This window comes from Centruroides sculpturatus, unplaced genomic scaffold (genome assembly GCF_000671375.1).
Source record: "Centruroides sculpturatus isolate CEXI.00-Female unplaced genomic scaffold, Cexi_2.0 scaffold785, whole genome shotgun sequence".
In the NCBI taxonomy this organism is placed as follows: Eukaryota; Metazoa; Arthropoda; class Arachnida; order Scorpiones; family Buthidae; genus Centruroides; species Centruroides sculpturatus.
This window is the reverse complement of record NW_019385677.1, coordinates 18,713-39,237: the sequence shown is the minus strand read 5'-3', so window position 1 is coordinate 39,237 and position 20,525 is coordinate 18,713. Positions and strand designations below refer to the sequence as shown.

The 20,525-nt window shown below is 30.9% G+C and overlaps 1 protein-coding gene across 1 annotated transcript in view; it reads right to left on the bottom strand.

The window, feature by feature from the left end:
- Positions 1 to 14,288, bottom strand: part of LOC111641121 (synapse-associated protein 1-like) — a 132,760-nt gene extending 118,472 nt beyond the window's left edge. Inside the window, exon 1 of the mRNA XM_023387241.1 lies at positions 13,659 to 14,288. Coding sequence (XP_023243009.1) covers positions 13,659 to 14,037 — 379 coding nt within the window. The 5' untranslated portion in view covers positions 14,038 to 14,288. The remainder of the gene's footprint in view (positions 1 to 13,658) is intronic.
- Between the last annotated feature and the right edge of the window lie 6,237 nt (positions 14,289 to 20,525).

Sequence of the window (20,525 nt, the reverse complement as noted above, 5' to 3'; positions counted from 1 at the left end):
AGAACATTTGAAAGTATTGAACATTTTAGAGAAGAAAACTTTGCCTGCAACATCACTACTATATCAATCCTATACTTCAGGTAAACCTTTCTTCCAAAATTTTAGAAATAAATTAATTATTAAATTTGAAATTACTCTTAAAAGATGAATTGAATGCTTAGCCATTTATCTTCAGGCTAAATTCCATAATTTGACTGATTAATAATTAGCTTTCTGACCTAAAATAATATGCCTTTGAATGTCTGTTTAGGTAATAAAGTAGTGAGATAGTTTTGGTATTAATTAAACAAATGTTCACTATGCAGCTATCTTATTACCAGCACTCAAACAAGATTGAACTCCATTATTTGAATCTTCTAATCAAAGCAAGCAAAAATATTCAATCATTGTTGTAATTATAAAATCAGATTTTATAAATGATTTTTGCCAATTGCATGCAATTTTCATTAAGACTCCAGCTAATTTTTTTAAACATTAAATTAGTTGAAATACTGCAATTATTTTAAAGCAGTTTAAAAAAAAATTTCAGACAACTGAAATAAATTCAATTTAAGCAACACTTCCTATACTTTAATGCTATAATTATTTCAAAAACTAAATACTATTGGATTATTCATTTATCTTCAAGATTTGTAATTTATCAACTTGCTATTCTCTACTCGTATTAGCAGGAAATCACAAAATCCATTTTAAAATACATAAGCTTTTTTACTGAGTAAAATTAATTGAAAATTTAATAACTGAACCGTCAATCAATAAAATGAATTAAACATGCTGAAGTTTTTTGTAAATATCTTTGGTATACTATTAAAGTTAAGAGTTTCATTTGCAATTTATTTTTCTAAATAAATTTCTATTAAAATAAGAGAGATGTTTTAAATTCTAGTCTAAGATATCGATTGACTAAGACATCTGCAAGCCCAAGGGGTACTTGGTGTCAATTAGCTTTAATTTAGCCAAAATGACTTCTGTTTTAGTATTTTTGTGTCCTGTCATCTTTAGTTTTGTCATATTTACAGAAACAACTTAGAGTTTAGCATGTTTGTCAAGGAAATTAATAGGTTAATGAAGGCTATTTACTAATGGATAGATAAAGTATGCTTTGTGAAATATTATAAACCAAAAATGATGAACTAAAACTGTAGTTTTAGCACCACTACTGCTATGATTACAATTAGCATTACAAAGGAAGGAATAAGCTGTTCTTTGATAGAATAAATATATCAGTGAAGTATTTGAAGCTAAAGTATTAAAATAATTAGGATTAAAATTAATTTCTACAGAACTTCTAAAATGTATTTTGCAAAATTAATAATAATTATATTATTATTAATATAATCTATAATCTAATAAAGTTAAATATTAAAATTGGATATAAAGTATAAAGTACCCCCAGTCTGTATAAAGTATACGAATCAAAGGCATTTAAACGACAGACAACTCCGAGCTTAATTATCAAGAACAATTACCATCATAACATTCCATTTTTAATCTTAAAAATAATTTTATTTGCAAGTAAAAAAAAAGCAAGCAAGTATAATGAGTAATTAAATGAACATTACTAAAACCAAATAATATAATCAAATTTTCTGTTAAAAAAATTGTTCAATTTAGAAAAACCAAAGTGACATTTTTTTGTGTCAACGACTAACTACTTTTTCTTCTTCTTCTCTGTAAATTTTAAATGTTATGGCTCCCTGCCAATTTTTTTCAGATGATAAGGTCTGCTATCAATTGCATCGTGATGCAGACAATTCATTTAGATATCAAGTACATTAGATTTTGTTTAATATGTTTCCTATACATAGAACTGGTTTTTATCATTAAACATTATATTCTAAATGATTTTATACAGTAAATCTGTATTTAGAAATATTATATAGTACTTTAATTTGAAACAGCATTTACATAATATAGTTATATTAAAACTACATCACTAATAAAATCATGAGATAAAATATTTCCATAAACAAATCTAATCTAATGTGACTATTTATATAAATAACCTCATATATACTCTCATAAAATAATACCCACCTACTCTATATATATATTTATATATATGAGTAGGAGGTGTGTGTATGTGTATTATATATATATGTATATGTATATGTATAAAGCAAGTATTGTACTTTGATAAATATATAAAATTATTCTCTTCCTTTTTCCATAAATTAATTACATACATATAATTTTACTTCATGTTTTGAAACAATAAAGTTATTAAAACAAATTATCATATGTCAAATATCTTTAAAGAAAATAAATTAAACTGTATTTGTTTTATTGTATATTGTATTTTTTAAATTATTATTATTGAATATATTAGAGTATATTTATCATTTAATGAGCAATTATTTATTGCGACATACACACAATGCCAGGCTACAATTTTTAATTTATTTAATTTTAAATATATGTTCTCCACCTCAAATTTGTATTGGCTTGCCCCTATACATCATACTGTTCCTGTAACCAATAGTGTCATGCCGGTCATCTATCTAACCACCTTTTGGGGGGAAATTTTTGAATTAAAACAACATGACTTCTGGTTTGCATTGGAAGTTCATATATAGTTAATGGGGCCTCCTGCTCCTAAGGTTTCCTTATTTGGTCTTGTCATTCATCTAACTCCTGTCTTGAGATTAAGGAAAGATGAACAGTGGGAATTTATAGGTCTACAATTTTTTGAAATTGCAGCCCAATAATTTTACAAACTATTTAAATAGATAAAATTACAGAATCTTTTCTACTGATGCTATTATTAAAGCAGTTATTTTAATTCACCTTAAGGTAAAATAATTTTAAAAAGTTCATTCTTTGGTATCACTTCAAATCATTTTAAATTAAAAACATTAATTTCCTGAAACACGAATTTAAATAACTGCTTTATTTAGTACCATTCATTTCAATTATATTTTTTAATACAATATTTGATACACGATTTTATAAAAATTACATTGTTTTTATCCAGATCAAGCTAAATATAAGCCAAAAATACTTCTTTTTCAATAAACTTTTCTGTTCAGTTGCCTTAATTGGTAGTCGGCTTGCATTTTTACATAATGGTGCCAAGAGTCATTCATTTTAAACATTGTACTTAATTTAGAAACTTCATAAAAGATATGAAAATGCATGCACTAAATCATAATTTAGGTTTTAATAACCAAATTTATATAAATTTAGCTATTAAAAATTATGAATTAAATTACAAAATTTAATCTAAAGTTATGTCATCTTGTATTAAGAATTATAAATTAATTTTAATTCCTAAATAATCTAGAAAATTATAGAAGAAAAGGTAGCTTAATTGCCTATCTTTACATCAAATTTTGTAATTAATTAATTAGTTTAATTCTTTCCCAAAATAATCCAGCTTTTAGGTATGTTAAGCAGCACAAATTTTTGAACTTATGCGAATGCATTTTAATAAAAAACAGTTTATATGTGACACAATTTCTTATCAGTCAAATTATGTTACAATTAATTATAGTACTGAAACAGTATACTTATATATTGAAGTTTATTAGTATTATAAGGATATGAAATGTCAAGTAGGAATAATAGGAAACATACAAGAATAGGAATTACTGAAACAGGAATAAATGCATACAATAAAAATAATTCTGAATGTATCCTATTGAAATTATTAACTTAAAAATCTTTAAAATATACAATCCAAGAAGTAATGAATAAATAAAAGAGGCATTGTCATCTATCGTATTGACTGTTTCTCATTTCCAATCTTCCATTAGAGATCCTTTCACTTCCAGATCTCACTTTTCTCTAGATCAGAAGTTTAATAAATTTTCCAACTTTGGATCCAATTCCTAAGCTAAGAAAAGAAAGAGATCAGGATGTGGAGAAGTTCTAATGAAAGATCAAAAATAATAAACAACATTTAGAATAATGATGAATGTAACTATGTAAAAAAGAGAATGTAATACTATAAAAAATACTTTTATAAAAAAACTATCATATTTTATGATGTTCTTATTAAAAGCCATTAGTTATAATGTTATCACTGAAGGCTATTAATAAATATCTTCAACAAGAACATAATTTTGTAATGGAGTAAAAGTACTTTATATAAAAAGTAGTCTAAAATGACTACTTTTTATGATGTTCTTATTAAATTTAATTTTTTATGACGAAGCAAACACGCGGACTGAGACCAATGAATAAAAGTGAATAAAAAATGGCGCTGCGAACTAATGTAATGTCGTATGGCGAGTTTTTGTTCGTATCACGGAGCAAAAATATGTTTGAATTTCATGTCATATCCTGAAAATTTTGTATGCTGGGGCGTTTGTATCCTGAAGTACCACTGTATCAATATTTAGTATAACATAAGATAAGGTACTAGAATAATATTAATTAATTAATGTGACAGTTTATCAATATTTTATGAATTAGTAACAAATTTTTAACCGGGTTTGCTTGTTTGTTCTTTATGGTTTGATTTTGCTTTACTCGTGGATCCGTTCTTTATATAAAAAGTAGTCATTTTAGAGTACTTTTCTAAATCAGAGTATCAATTATGAGAAGAGTCCCAAAACTCTAGATATATATTACATAATGTTTTTACAAACGATGGTATACCAGAATAAACAATGAGAATGTATGTTGTGATGCATGCAAATACAACAGAGACCATAAAGTTGACCTCAAAGGGCATTTTCACAGTCATTCAAAAAATATCTTTAAAACCATAAAAAATTTAGTAAGCAACCACTCACCAGGGACAAAAACAAACAAAAATAAATGTTTTCGTTTTTGTTTGTTTTCATCATCTACACACCGTAATTGGTTCAGAATATGTGATTAAATTTAATAAGAATCTGCATTTGCTTGTTATATAAATGTAAAGATAAAATTAAAAAATCTAATCTAAAAAACAAGCAAAATTTTGTTGCTGTCATGCAGTGAAGCACTTGCATAAATGTTCTGATTCAAACAGGTACAACAGACATGCACAGATCATTGATGCAGGTGCTTCACTGCATGACAGGAACAAAATTTTGCCTGTTTTTTAGATTTGATTTTTCGTTTTAACTTCACATTTTATCTACTGAACAAAAGCAGATTCTTACTCATTTTTGTATGGCCTACAACTTTCTAATTGACGTTTTTTGCCTGGGAGGTATAGTTTTTGAAAGACCTTCAAAATGTCCTTCAAGGTCAACCATATGATCACTATTGGATTTAGCACACATCATAACATATATTCCATTGTTTATTTTGATCTGCCATTATCCGTAGAGACATTACACGTATTCAGACTTTTGGGATATGCTGTATAGAGTGAGTGCCTTGTTCAAAGAAAATGTTACTTTCAGAACCAAAACTGCTATATCGTGGTGAATTTTGGTACTAATGTATTTTATGCATATCTTGAAATGTCACCATACAAAATCTGGTTGCATTTAGACTGCTAAATAGCTCTCCAGACATTGTCAAATAGATGTACTTTAATTATGAGTAACTGATATATTAAACCATTTTAAATTAAATATATTATTGCTAACTGTACAAGAATGTAATCAACTCAAGTAAGATTCATTAAATGGAATTCTAAAACATTATAAAATTTATAAACAATAATTTTGCAAAATACACATTTCAGAGTTCTCAACCATCAACTTTTTTCATTAGCAGTTTGCTTTGTGAGGTGCCTGCCATCTGCTGTGTTTAGAATTTGTACACTTTCCCACCAATGCATTTTTCAAATTTTGTATTTTTCCAACAAAAGATTATGGCATTATGATAATATGTACAATAAAATATGATGATTATTAATGTTATGTATGATGAACAGCTTTTTTCCAATCTGGGAATGATAGATGTCATGATATAATTAGCCAATGCAGAACACTGTGTACAAATTCAAAAAATTATTACATCTATGTACTGAAGTCATCAGTAAAAAAAATATCAAATTACCAGTATATTTGCTGATGCATTTTTTAACTGGTAGAACAGTAAACCATTTACTGGTAATGCAATACTTAAATGTAACTCAAATTTGGAAATCTCCATTTTACACAATAGTGTAGAAGGGTGATTTCCAAATGTGTAGTATAGGTAAGTGCAAAATGATCAAAAGTACAAAATGGATTTGATAAAATAAATTGTTAAATATGATGCAAGATCATTATTTCAGTATACTTTGTACTAGAGAATCCTATCAAAATTGTGAAAATAATATTTCAATTAAAATTTTGGCTATCATCTTTTTTGGCCACTATAATTTTTGTCATAATTACAGGAAATCCTTGTTAGTTCAGAATTCGGGGACGAAACACTCATAACTTTGAATTATCCAAGAATTACATATTTCTGTTTAATATGCGAAATGCCACATTACTGATGTAATTAATTAAGCAAATGGAATACAGCTACTTATACAAACTGCTATTTTTATTAATTAATAATATCATCATAACTATATATTTTGAAACAACATAAATAAACTGCAGGTAAACAGCATGTGTCTGGTGAGAACCTTACAGGTTGCCATTTCGGTTTTATAAAAAGTAAAGCAGAATTCCTCGAAATGTAGCCCAAATTATTTTTAAAGTGGCCTGAAAATAGTAGTCTAGAGCAACGGTGGGCAACCCCCGGCCCGCGAAGAGTTTCTATCCGGCCCGCGAGATGTTTAGAAGAAATTATAAATAAATATTTTTCGAAGTAATTCGTCTAATTTAAATTGAATATTATTTTCTGAAGTGTTGCGGCAGCAATGACAGGAAAAAATAAGGGAGTCATTTCCTTATTCAAACAAAAAATGGGAGAACAGAATTTTTCTAAATTATTTATATCTCATCGCATCATCCATCAAGAAAATCTATGTGCAAAAGCTATGCAATTAGAAAATGTAATGTCTGTCGTATCCAACTACATAGTGCTGTTTTTATTGTGTTTAAAGTCACTTAGATTTTACAAATAGGTGAGCCGTTCACAGCCCGGCACACGCATTTGTAAAATCTAAGTGACTCATACAACATGGAATTCATATAAAACGGAATAATCAACAGTGTTATAGGGGGGTCGACTGTAGTAATTAATTTCTTTTTATTTATTTATTTATTTCATATTTGCAGACTAAAAATTTACAGGTCACAAGGTGTCAATTAACTACTATGGCCCGCGGAAAAAACGTAAAATTTATTCTGGCCCATGTTATAAAAAAGGTTGCCCACCCTTGGTCTAGAGCCCTATGAATATATCAATTTGCTACTTGTAGCCCAATCTCGCAATCCCAAAACCCACCTATATTTTATGAAATATGAGAGAAAGTGGTAGTCTATATGTAAGGTGACACCCAAAAATATGTAACTATGAAAGCAAAGTTGTGTTGATCAGATTAGAATTGTTCTTGAGCTATTGTTCTCTTAAAGAATGAAAGCACTTCGATCTAAATGAACACATATCACAGTTCAAACAGAATTTTCACTTTGAATTACAAAGTAGCCTTATTTCGAACTAACCAAATTCCTTAATTAATATGTAAATTTTTATATCTGCAGATGGAGCAAAAGTACAGTTACGAACTAATGGAATTTTAAACTATTTGAGTTCAAAATTATTGAGGATTTCCTGTACATGTTGAGAGCTCTGATATTCCTTAAAATCATTTTAAACACTAAACTAAGCTTAAAATTCAATCACTAACATTGCACAATATATTCTGCTTATTGTAAACACAGATAGCATTATCAGAACTAGAAACACCCAAACATAAGTTAAGCAGTTTTATAATTTGTAATCAATATATATAATAAAGGTAAGTGTACAATGTGCGTGCCGCTAAAACTCAAAAACGAGTCCTGGTATGATCAAGGGAGTTATATGGTGTGGCATCCCTCTATCTCCCATCCATGAAGAAGGTTTTCGTTTTTACCTGAAGGGCGTGCTGTTGAAGATATAAAGGCTGGAAGTTTCGCCTTCTAGAATTTCTAGAACAGTCCAGAACATTTGAAAGTATTCGAGAGCATTCCACAACATTCCAGAATGTTCTGGTACATTCGAGAACTTTTCGGAACATCCCAGACATTGTGGAACATTCCAAAACACTCTCAAATGTTGTGGAATGTTCTAGAACATTGTGAACCATTCGAAGCCTTTTTTGTACAGGTGTGACTACCCATTGGTGGGGATATATAAAGCAAGATCCGTCATGGGTTCAAATGCCAGTTTCTTATCAGTGATGAAAGGAAGAACTAAAAAAGAAGTGAAAATTCCAAAGTACAGTAGAACCCTATAACGTGGCAAAAAAATTGTGACTGTATTCGTATAAAGACACTAAAAGGGACGCGTAAAACGTCATCACTGACTCATGTAGCGATAGGATTGGTCGAATCTGGACCAATAGTAGACGAGCAGCCGAACTACTTACACACTACAGAGAGTTTAGACGGGCAAGTTGAGTTTACTATCATCTGTACAGTATTATCATCGTCTGTACAATATTAATTTAATTTATTTTAACTTTATTATAATTATATATATACTTTCCACCATCCAGCGCCACGCTACGGAGAGTTTAGGTGAGTAAGTTGAGTTTACTATCATCTGTACAGTATGTAAATTAGGTACCGTAAGTCTAATACAGCACTGTAATTTTATACATTTCTTGTGAAAGAAACATTTCTTATTCAACGGCCATAAAAATTATTTCTATTAATGATGTCTCCAAAGTTCAATGAATTTTTCGCAGAAAAATAACTTAACAGAAATTGCAACTAAAATCGGGTTCCTTTTAGTGGCATTTTCAGCTTGGGAAATAGCCAAAAGTCACACGGAGCCATGTGGGGAGAGTACAGAGTGTGATGAACCACAGCAGTGTTGTGTTTGGCGACGAAAGCCCGAATCAGATGCGCAGAATGGGCGGACGCCTTATCACAATGGAGCTGCCAAGTTTTGATCGACCGCAGATCCGGTCATTTGCATCGCACAGCATCAGAAAGACAACAAAGGACCTCCTGGTGTAATCCTTTGCGATGGTTTGGCCTTGTGGTGTGTACTCATGATACACCACCCCACGAGAGTAAAAAAACCTGTCAACATGATGATGCGAACCTGCCGCGCTTTTTTGGCCTCAAGGATCGTCCCCAAAAGCCTGCTGAATCTTGTGAATGGTTTACACTTGGGTATCGCCAAGGTTTTTGGCAAAATTTGATGTAATATCGCTGCTCACGTTGTTCAATCATTTTCCAATCTAGTGGAATCCGACGAGAGCTCACAACATATCCTCACTCATAGGCCTACTGCCAACAACTGACGCTTCCTGCAGGCGGGAAAAAATTCAAGGCTGTGCATGACTGTCCCCTCCACAACTCCACCGAAAGAGACCTCCTGTGCATCATTGGTTTATGCAGAAAAAATAAAAGTCCGATACTTTTTGAACAGACCTCGTATATATCCCGGATAACAAAATGAAAAATGTTGTTTATAAACAAGTACTGTAAATAGTTAGAATATGTTTTCAATAAAATTTTTTACCTCTTATATTTTAAAGTTTATCTTTTTATTCCAATTACCACACAATCTCATATCAACTCCCTGAGTGAAGCTGGGTACCCCAGCTAGTTCATTATAAATCAGTGTGATTATTGTCATTAGGTAAACAAGTGTATTTTTAGGCTCTCTTTTCACCTTATCAGCCTTAATATGTGGTTTATAATGATTGTATGTTAAGTCTTAACCAATACTTTAAATATTAAACAAGCATTTTAATTGTTACTTGCACTTAAATTATGTAATCACATACACAAAAAATTCATCAATATATAAGCTACTATATAACTGTGAAGATCCCATGAATAAAATGAGCACATAGGATCAGGGAAACAATTAAGACCCAGTATACATTGGATACATTAACAGATCACTGACTGAACACAAATACGACAGAGAAAAGAAGAAACAAACCAACATTCTGTCCATATATGACTTTGAAACAGGAGTGAAACCAAACTTGGAATAACCTAGTCTCATCAGACACTATATACTGGAAGCTCTGGAGATTTACAATGCAGGATCAAGAGGGTAATGCCTTAATTTTGAGGGGGGGGGAAAGGTTTCAAGTGCATGGTAAACATTTATGATAATGATACGAATAGGACCTAAGAAAATAGATTTCATTAATTAAGAAAGCATATATAAATTCATATATATAAGTTTTATGTAATATCCATTTAAATTTGTAAATATCTATACAAAAGAATGAAGAAATCTAAGAGTTTTTTCTGGTATCAATTACCTGAAGTAATTGATGGCGCAAGTTGCTTGCCAGTTGTGATAAGGACCCATAACTTGGCCTCTGCAATTGCCTGACTTAACTCCACTGGATTTCTTTTATTGGGATTATGTTAAAGACAGGGTTTATCAAACACCTGTTTCTGATATATCCGTTTTAAAGGAAAGGATACAATTAGCAATCCTCACTATTACTCTGCAAATGTTAAAAAACACTTGGAGGGAAATTGAGTACAGACTCAACATTCTTCGTGCTACTAACGAAGCTCACGTACAGCTACATTAAAGGTACTGTAAAAAAAAACTCTTTAGATTTCTTCATTCTTTTGCAGCAAACTGCATTTTATTTTACCTGTTAGTATTTTTGTTATTAATGTTCAGAATGATAAAGATCTTTCTTGGACATGCTGTATATTGTTCTCCTTCAAGTTCCAAAATAGAGCAAAGAGTTTAAGACCTGAAGCACATCTACAATTAGGTCAAAAACATTTGTCCACATGAAAATTAAAACCCTGCTGGTGTTAAAATAAGGTATTTTGTGTGTTTACAGTTGTTTAAATTATTCACATTTCTTACTTCAATTATGTGGTAGGTATTGTTAAAAGCAGTGGCAAGCAAACAATATTGATACAATACATGCATTAATTATTGTAATTAATCTTAAATTTATACATTTTAAATTGTGTAAGATATCCTTTTAATGTCAAAGTCAACAAAACCAGAATTTCTAATAATCTTAGTTTGTTTACTCTGCTTAACATTACCAGTTTATGCAAGTCCTTAATTACTGTATGTATAAAATGGTTAAACTGGAAAATTTAGGATCATATATATATTTTATTTTGCTCCATAAAACTGCAACTTTCCTTGAAATAACTGAAACATGAAATATAATATGGTGCTGTTGATCATTATCTTATTAGAAAAATATATAATTATTCTTTTACATAGGAATGCAAAAGAATAATTACACATTTAACATTCATTGCGCATATCTGACTTGCAAAAATTTTATGCAATTGGCATGACGACGATAATGTGATTGTACTGATATAGTAAAAAAAATCAATCATATAAATGTATACAGTGTACAATATAATCATATAAATGTATATATATAAACTAAACAGCATATGCAGTATAATTTGCTGTAATTTATCTTATCAAAATTAAAATATAAGTTTATGCATTAAAAGTTATAGCTGCATGCAACCCTGCAATGCTCAATCCATGTAATCTATAATATAAATGCTATAATCTCGCATCGATCAATTTTAAATATATTTTTATAAATGTATTTTAATATGTTTTGAACATTTATTGATCTGTCAGAAAAGCAACAATAAATAATTCCAATTTCAACAGGTGTTAGAGGCTAATAAAATTTAAATCATCAACAAATATTACATTTGACATTTAAACAAAACACAATAGTTTTAATAACTAGAGTGCAAAATATTTTGAAATCTCACAATTAGATTACAACCAAAACACTTCTTTTTTCCAAAGGGAAAAAAATAATATGACACATTCATTTTTTTCTGCAGAAAAGCAATCTTTTTTATCTAATTACACATCTGTGGAGCTTTCAAAACAAAACATAAAGTAGATATTAACCGTCTTATTGCTATAAAAAATGATTACGTGTAAATCCTACTCATTTATTTCTCACGCACTTTCAATAAATTCAAATGCATTATTTTTCGGAATAATCTTTATTCTCTCTAACACACACAGGAACCCATCTAAGCCATTCAAATAAATTTAAGCATTGTTAATAAATGCATTTTTCCTAAACTTTATTGGCTAGCAACTTAATTCTTCTTGAGACCTATCTGGAATACATGAATGTATCATGTGTAAATGAATTTCTATTACAAATAGAAACTTACCTACAGTATTATTATTGTTGAAATATAATACATAACAATATTTTAAAAATCATCTTGATAAAACACACAACTGAATGAAATAGTAAAAACAAATCTTTAAAATCCAGCAGCATAAATTTTTACATTTATTACATAGCCTATGACATTAATGCTTTCAAACATCTATATTTGAACCAGATAGCTACTAGCAAAGCTGAAAACATTTATTTACTAACTACTAATGCTGGATTTTAATGGTTTGTTTATTTTAAAAAATGTTAAAATTTACATTTTTTTCTATTTCTTACTTAATTTTTAAATATCTTGGATACTGGCATTTTTTAGATCATAATTCTGGACAGTGCACAATAGCAACAGGCACATTCCAGTATGCATCAGAGTGCATCGGCAAACCATGCCATACCATGTTCCAATATTTACTGGTGAATTCATTGGTGCAGCGACCAATGCACATCACACTCATTGAGCTGTAAATACAGTAAGCTCTGATGAAACAATATGTTCAGTATTATCATCATTTCTACAATTCATAGTAGAAATGATGATGAAATTTATACTATTTGTAGTAGAAATTTCTACTATTCATATTTCTATATTAAAACAAAGTTATTGTGACAAAATAATTCTACAAATTCCAGTATAGTAGTTTGCTTCCACCATGTTGTTAGGCTGATACTATCCAGTAAAACCTTATTAAACTATCCGCCTTACTAAACTAACAAGACCAATGAATACTGGAACATACCCAATATTATTGAAACAATATTTACATTTTAATTTCCACTAAATGTTCTTGAAAAATTAAATAAACCAAAGCAAAAACTGTACTATTGGAACATATTTTATGAACTTTCATAAACTATACTCCAATAATTAATTTTTACTTTCTAAGAAAGTGTCTTCATTTATATAATTTTTCTCAAAATGAAACAGTTTTTGAAAAAAAAAATTTGAGGTAAGATTATACCTTCGAATGAGATGGTCGAAATCTCAGAGTCGTAGACCACACCCACAGGAGCAAAAAAAGTCAAAGGAACCGCACCTCTACACGCAACCCTCGGCTCCCCAAAACAGGCTCTTCCGACATCATCATGTTTAACTATTCAGCCCGGAGGACCTTGCCAGCTTTGAGTGGCCCACTCGACCATTTGAAGTACTCAACATTATGTAGTTTTAGGGGCGCAAGTGCCGAGGTGCCCTCCGTCATTCGCACCAAAGTGCATGACTGCACACGGAGCACAAAGAATATACGGCATACTGGTTGGCAACAAAAACAGACTTTCAGAAGCAGACATCTGGCTGAGGGTTGCACGTACGGGGACAGTTCCTTCGACTCTTTTGCTCGCGCGGATAACGATAGGGAGTGGAAAACCTCTCATTCAGAATCGACATCCCACCTTCAAATAAAAATTCGAGTATTTTGCAATATTAATCAATTATACATTTAAACAAACAAAGAGACTTCCATTTTTAAATGCCATTTCTTCACATTTCGGACTTACTTACTTCCTATGGATTTAGCAGATTCAACAGCTTTGTGAGAGACATCTTTCAGGTCGACGTTTGCAGCGGGTGCTTCTGCAGATTGTTCTGTAGCTTCTCCGATCTGCGGAGACTTATTGGCAGCTTCTGGCGACGTTGCTGGAGAGCTTCGAATCGAATCTGGTCCTTCGCTCTCGGGAGAGCTACCAGCAACCGCAGTAGTCTGCTCTTCAGATTCCTTCTCGCTATCAATTTTAGGTTTTATCTCTTCTTCCGACACCGTTGCGGGTCCCGTTGCATCTTCTACGCTCTGTTTCTCGTTATTTTCTTCCTGTTTACCTTCTAAATTAAGCATGGTTTTAGCCTTGGCTCCGACTTTCCAGAATCCCGATAACAGATCCATGTTTGTTAGGCTTAGTTTTTATACGGCTTAATTACTTTATAATTTACAAAAATTGCGATATTTAATTGTAAAAATTACTCGAAGGATCGATTTCGAATAATTTCGACCGGATATTTTAACGCATATCGTAATTTTTGCTTATTTCCGACATCGAACATCAACAACTTCTACGCCAATACAGCAAGTGTAGCGAGCATGCGCGTATATGAAATAATTTCTGAATATGCGCAGTAATGCTTCTGTCAAAACGTTTCGGCTGACAAATCTTCTGCTTACACACACTAATCGAATGCAACGCCCTCTCTGTTTATTTTTTATTTATTTATTTTTTGTTGAATCTTTTATACTTTAAAATACATAAAGTACGTAATATATTATAACTTTAAACTAAATGTAAATTATTAAAATAACGTATTGGCTTAATAATTTTTCTGTTAAATTATATTTCAAATTTTTAAATATTTTAATTTAAATGTGACGAAATTTTTTAATAAAGCGCCGCGTGTGTATAGTGCAATTCGACCCCCCTATAACACTGTTGATTATTCCGTTTTATATGAATTCCATGTTGTACGAGTCACTTAGATTTTACAAATACGTGAGCCGTTCACAGCCCGGCACACGTATTTGTAAAATATAAGTAACTCGTACAACATGGAATTCATATAAAACGGAATTATCAACAGTGTTATAGGGGGTCGACTGTATTTGATTGATTGGTTACAAAAAATTAATTACAAATAGCAAATTCTCTATTTAGATTTTAAAATAATACCGTGTAGATGAAACCGCCGAAGAATACTTGTTGGTCGTGGGTTCGAGTCTCGTTAACAAGCGGCCGTGTGGATTGGATTTATGGTAGAAGGCAACGCAACATATAGGCATCTGCCGAGAAGAAAATGCCTCTCGGGAGGACTTTGAGAATGTCCCCTATTTAGATGTTAGACACGCGAAGAAACCCCAGAAACATTCACGTGGCCAACCCGTTGGTCAAATGCGAACTTATGACCAATCGTTAGTGTCGTGGTTTTATCCACTCTGCTACTGAAATTTACCGAGTTTTTTTCACATGTCTAACAACTAAACAATTTCTCATAGAAAATCCTTCCTGCAGGAAAGGCAGATCATCCGTATGTTGCATTTTTTTATTCCATTAAAACCAAACCTATGGGAGGAGTGCTTATAAAAATGTTACGTAATACCAGGGTTTCAACCCTTGATTAACAGAATAATTCGTTTTTGTTTCGAAGTGTTGCTTAGCGAACTGTACTGTTTATGTCACTGGTTTGCACATTATACACGTAATTAATAAAATAATGTAATGTTCGGTACTCCGTTTTTCGTTAATGTAATTAATGGAGTCTATCGAGGATATGTGTTATATAATTTTGGCGTTGTAGAGAATGAGGGATGGTAGTTCAAATATATGATAAGTATGCTAATCTTCTCTATATCACGTAATGTACCGCCAAGGCACACGAAAACATGCGTGTTTAATGGTATTTACAGATAGGTACACTCAAATATTATTTATTGGGGCAGTCGTGCAAATTTACTTGGCAGTAGACCTTTACATATGCAGCGGCTAGTCAGATTGCACCAACGTAAGTAACGAAAAATGATGCTTTTAGTGCTCAAAGAGCACAAAAACCGCGTTTTTTCCATACCTAGCAGATCAATATAACATAGCATTTAATTAAAGGAATTTTTTAAATGTTTTTGTTCCTTTAAAAGTTATATTGTTTATTTTTTTGGATGGGATTGGTGAATAGGAGTTATGCAGAGAACGGGATAACGCAAAATTTAAGGAGTGTCCCTCCCTGGAGGACTTTCTGTGGGAAACTGGCCTGTATTTAGAAAAAAAAAAAAAAAAAAAAAACTCTGAAAACTCAGCGTGTTCGTCCCGTTGGTAAGGGGCAAACCCATATCCAGTGGGTTTATCTGGTGGACACTTGAGGAATGGTAATGGAAATGAATTGAAACGCAATGATACGTTTCAATTCCACTTTCCAACCTCTGTCATACGTTCCGAACACATTGATCCACATTTCCTGCTCAAAACTCAATTTCCATTGTGTCTTGATTAAGCCATGTTTTCTATTTATATATTTAATTATTTATTTCTGTCACTTCTTAAACCTTTCCCTTTTCTAAAATCGGCTACTCCCGGGCTTTGTTCTATCTCTTTACTCTTGTCGGTTGGTGGTGGTTGGTCTCAGGAAGCACTTCCGGGGAGGTCACGTGATTGGTCGGTCCTAAAGAGTTAGCGAGAGTGCCTTTTGAGGGGAGAGGATAGGTGAGGGTAGGAGCGGACAATCTATCTCCATCGAGGATATATTACACTAAATAACGACAATGACGCGTCATATGATTGATACTGGATTTTAACTTAAAGATATTTTCTAAAAAATTAGTTTTTCGGTTCTTTGTGTGTGTCTAATTCGGATAGTCAACGTGGAAAGCCTATAGACAATGGATAAACTAATTAGCACGTGGTTACTAGGTACTGTTCGAATTTTGGTGTGAATTATGATTATTATTATTTTATATAAGAAAGGAGAAGGAAGCTCAGGAACTCAAAAAGGGTTTACCTGAGCTTCCTTGTCTACGATTTTTTATTCCTCTCCGAAAACGGACAGAAATTTCAAAAAGGCATAAATGTTGCCATCTTTTTTCTTCTCCCTTTTTAATTTTCGAAATATACTAATTCATCTCATAGTTTTGGGCCCTATTTAGTATAAGGTGTAGATTTAAGTCTTATACGTATGTTTACGTTAATGTTTTTGCGAGTTGATTACTATAATAATCGCGAATTTTTTCGTTCACATATAAATTCCTATTTTTTTTTTTGTATTGACTAAGTAAATTGTTATTGTCATTGTTATTGTAAAAAATCTAACAACTAATTGCTTAACTTTTCCGGCTATTATGACATCCTATTTAAAAAGTAACTTTTATATTATTAATCGTAATAAATAAATAAAATTGTGTGTGCGTCATCTGTTACGAGGTTTTGTTATAATAACTTTCTATATTTTTAATTATTATAAAATGGCAAAATGCTTAATTTTGAGGATAGGGATGGGTTTTATAAAAATTTGTAAATGCTAATAACGAGTAAAATCGTCATTAAGTCCGATCTTATTGGAGGTACACACACAAGACCCTCTTTATCTCCTCACCCCTCGACCTTTAACTATCAAAATTTAGTAGCATCGATCCCCTAATAAACAAACCTGCAAAATTTCAAAAATTTTTGACAAAAACACAGGAGTTATGAAGCTTCAAAGAGGGTGAACAAAATCGTGCTTCCCCGCACACATATCCATACATACAGAAAAATCACCGATGTTTTTGGCATTTTTCGAAGTTCCAAGGTCTCCCGAGTCCAAAAATGTAAAAATCTGTAGAGGATCATTTTTGATCATCGCCTTACTTTCCCTCTGTTATATATAACAGCCGGGAAATTAATAAAAGATCAAATGTCCTTTAATAGGAATCCAAAATATGAAATAATGTAAATTCTGAAGACATAGCTAAAATTAAGTATTTTTATTGTTCTTTATTGTGTCTTAATGTTTGACAAAAAAACACAGGAGTTATGAAGCTTCAAAGAGGGTGAACAAAATCGTGCTCCCCCACACATATCCGTAAATAATAAATTACTATATAAATTACTAGTTATATGATTCCAAAGATAGCAACTGATGCTACTTTGGAAGCTGCCCTTTGCATTATGCTTCCCAGACGAACAACTGAGCACTGCGAAAATGCACTAACGTTACTTTCAGTAGTATAATGCATATTTTTATACAAATCAAATAAATGATTAATTAGAAATATAGATTATTTCTAATTACAGGAATTGTTAATACAATGTTAATTTAATACGGAATTTGAATATATAATTTATATTAAATAAATAGGAGTTGACACATTAGAATTGTCAAGAGAGAGAAGTAAAAAATAAGTAACTCTCTTGGTACTAAAATAGAACAATTTAGTTGTTTTTACAATAAAAAATACAGACATAAAAATAAGATAAAATATCTAAAATTGCAATTATATGATTAGAAAATTAAATTTATTTATTTAATTATTTTTCCATAAACTTACAAAGCGACGAAAGAATTTTAAAAAGGTATACTTATACAGGAAACGAAGAAAGTGGACTGTAGGAAAATACAATTAATTCGAAATTTTAATTGTATAAATGCATTTCTAATCTTATTTCTCTTTACTTTGATAAATTGTCTGCTTAATGAAATAGAATTTCTTTGTTTATATATATCAAAATCGCGATAAAAATCTATCTGACTCATTTCCTGTTTTGGATGACTAAGTGGGATTTACCAAGAAGAAAAAGATGTGAGATGTTCTAGATCGATGCTATTTTTCTACTTGATGTTGTAGATAATCTTACTAAATTGTTATAATTTACAAAATCGAATAGATTTTATATTAATTTCATGTATTTTTTTAATATCTACGAGCTTTTAATAATTGATTATAACTCAATAAATCGAATTTAATCAAGCTTGTGATGTATGGAAGCAAATATTTTCGTCATGGATCGATTAAAGATAATGTAAACTACAATTCTGTAAAGTTTTCATTTAGAGGATCTGTAGAAAATATTTTGAATTTATCTCATGTGTTTGTGATATACATAGAGAAAACAATTAAATTATACTCTAATTATTATCTACCTATCCGTTCTGTATGTGCTTTTACCTCTTATATCTAAATTTAAAACTTCTTATGTTTAATCCCAAAATTATCCCTTTACTAAATAAACTTTTAAAAATTTTTTATGAATATTGCCAAAAATAAAAGACCCCATTAGCAGCCGATTGGATAAAACACTACAGCTAATTGGTCGCTCGCCAAAGGGGCTAGACGTGTGGATTTTTCGGGTATTTTCTTAAAACTTTGATTACTAGGAGAGCTTTTTTAGCAAGCCCGTTATGTGTTCGGCCAGGCCCACAATGGGCGGCAGAGTATAAGGGGCGAAGCGCCACATATCGAAAAAATTCTTAGTTTTTTCATCCTGTTCGGATTCGATACCGGATCCCCAAAGCCGTAGGTTATTACCTCAATCGCTCAGCCATCAGACCAGAGTTTTCGTCTTTTCTTCACGTGCCTAACCTAAATAGAGGCCAGTTTACAATAGAAAAATCCTCCCACGAGGCACCCTTCCCTTGGCAAGTCGCCAATGTGTTGCGTTGCTTTACTCTATTATACAAAAATACTCTTTAAATTACTCATATTTATTTTTTTATAAACAATTCATTCTCAACTAATTACACAATATGAAGTAGAAAATGAAGTAAACAATTACAAATATCGCTTAAAAATGTATTTTTTGCCTCTCTTCTTACAGATAACAACATAAAAATAATGCCTTTTAAATTACAATTGACAATATTCAAATATTTTTAGCAGAAATTTAATAAAATATACGTATAATTAATAATTGTATCTGACTTTGTAAATCTGTTCATATATTTTAATATTATTCATCCTAAAAGTGCCATGGCTGCTGATAATTTAATTGGAATCAAAAATGGCGTCCTTGTATTAGTCTTATTTATAAGAATAATCATAATTAATAATTTTAAACAGAAGCTTTTTATGCTACTTTTATCGTTAGAAATAAAATAAATTATGTTTATTTTATTCATTTTTAATAATAATTAAATTATATTAAGTATTTAAATTACGAAATTTGCCTACCGAAGCGCCATAATTATATAGTGGCTGGTATGTAAAGTATTCATAAAATACAACATATTCATGAATAATTGCACATTCAAGATTACGGAGCATGACAAATATCCGTTATTATTTAAATTCATATAAAAAATAGCATCAACAATTTAGTTTCATTTCGATTTTATAATTTACTGTATAATCTACAATTCGAAGGGTATTGCTCTCCACTTGCGGCAGCATTGACATATGATTTCTGTCACTTAAAGCGGCATTGCAGTTTATTTTTAGATAAATTTTGTATTATTTGAATAAATATTCGAGTTTTGAATGATATTAAACTAATAATAACTCTTAATTTATGCTTCAAAGTTTTGCGGAAACAATTACAAATTCAAAGACTTTTTTTTTATTTTTAACTATCTTTACCTTGTGGATATTAGGAGGACATTTTTTTTTCATATCTATTTGGATTCGGCTAGGCCCACAATGGAAGCGGGCGGGCCCACACATCCGGGACAGACCGTCCATGAAAAATTCTTAGATTTTTTTTGGCCTTCTCAGATTTGATCCTGGGTTCCCCAAAGCATTAAGTTGATGCCTTAACTGTCTCGGCCTTCTGGCCTATTTTATAGAGTATAACTTATTTAAATGTATATTTTTCAATGTGGCTTTCGAAGCCATTACGTAATTTTGTTTTTAAATGTAAGCGGTTAAACATGAATAATCTTAAAGAAATGTGGTTTGTTATAGTTAAAAATATAAAGCATTAATTC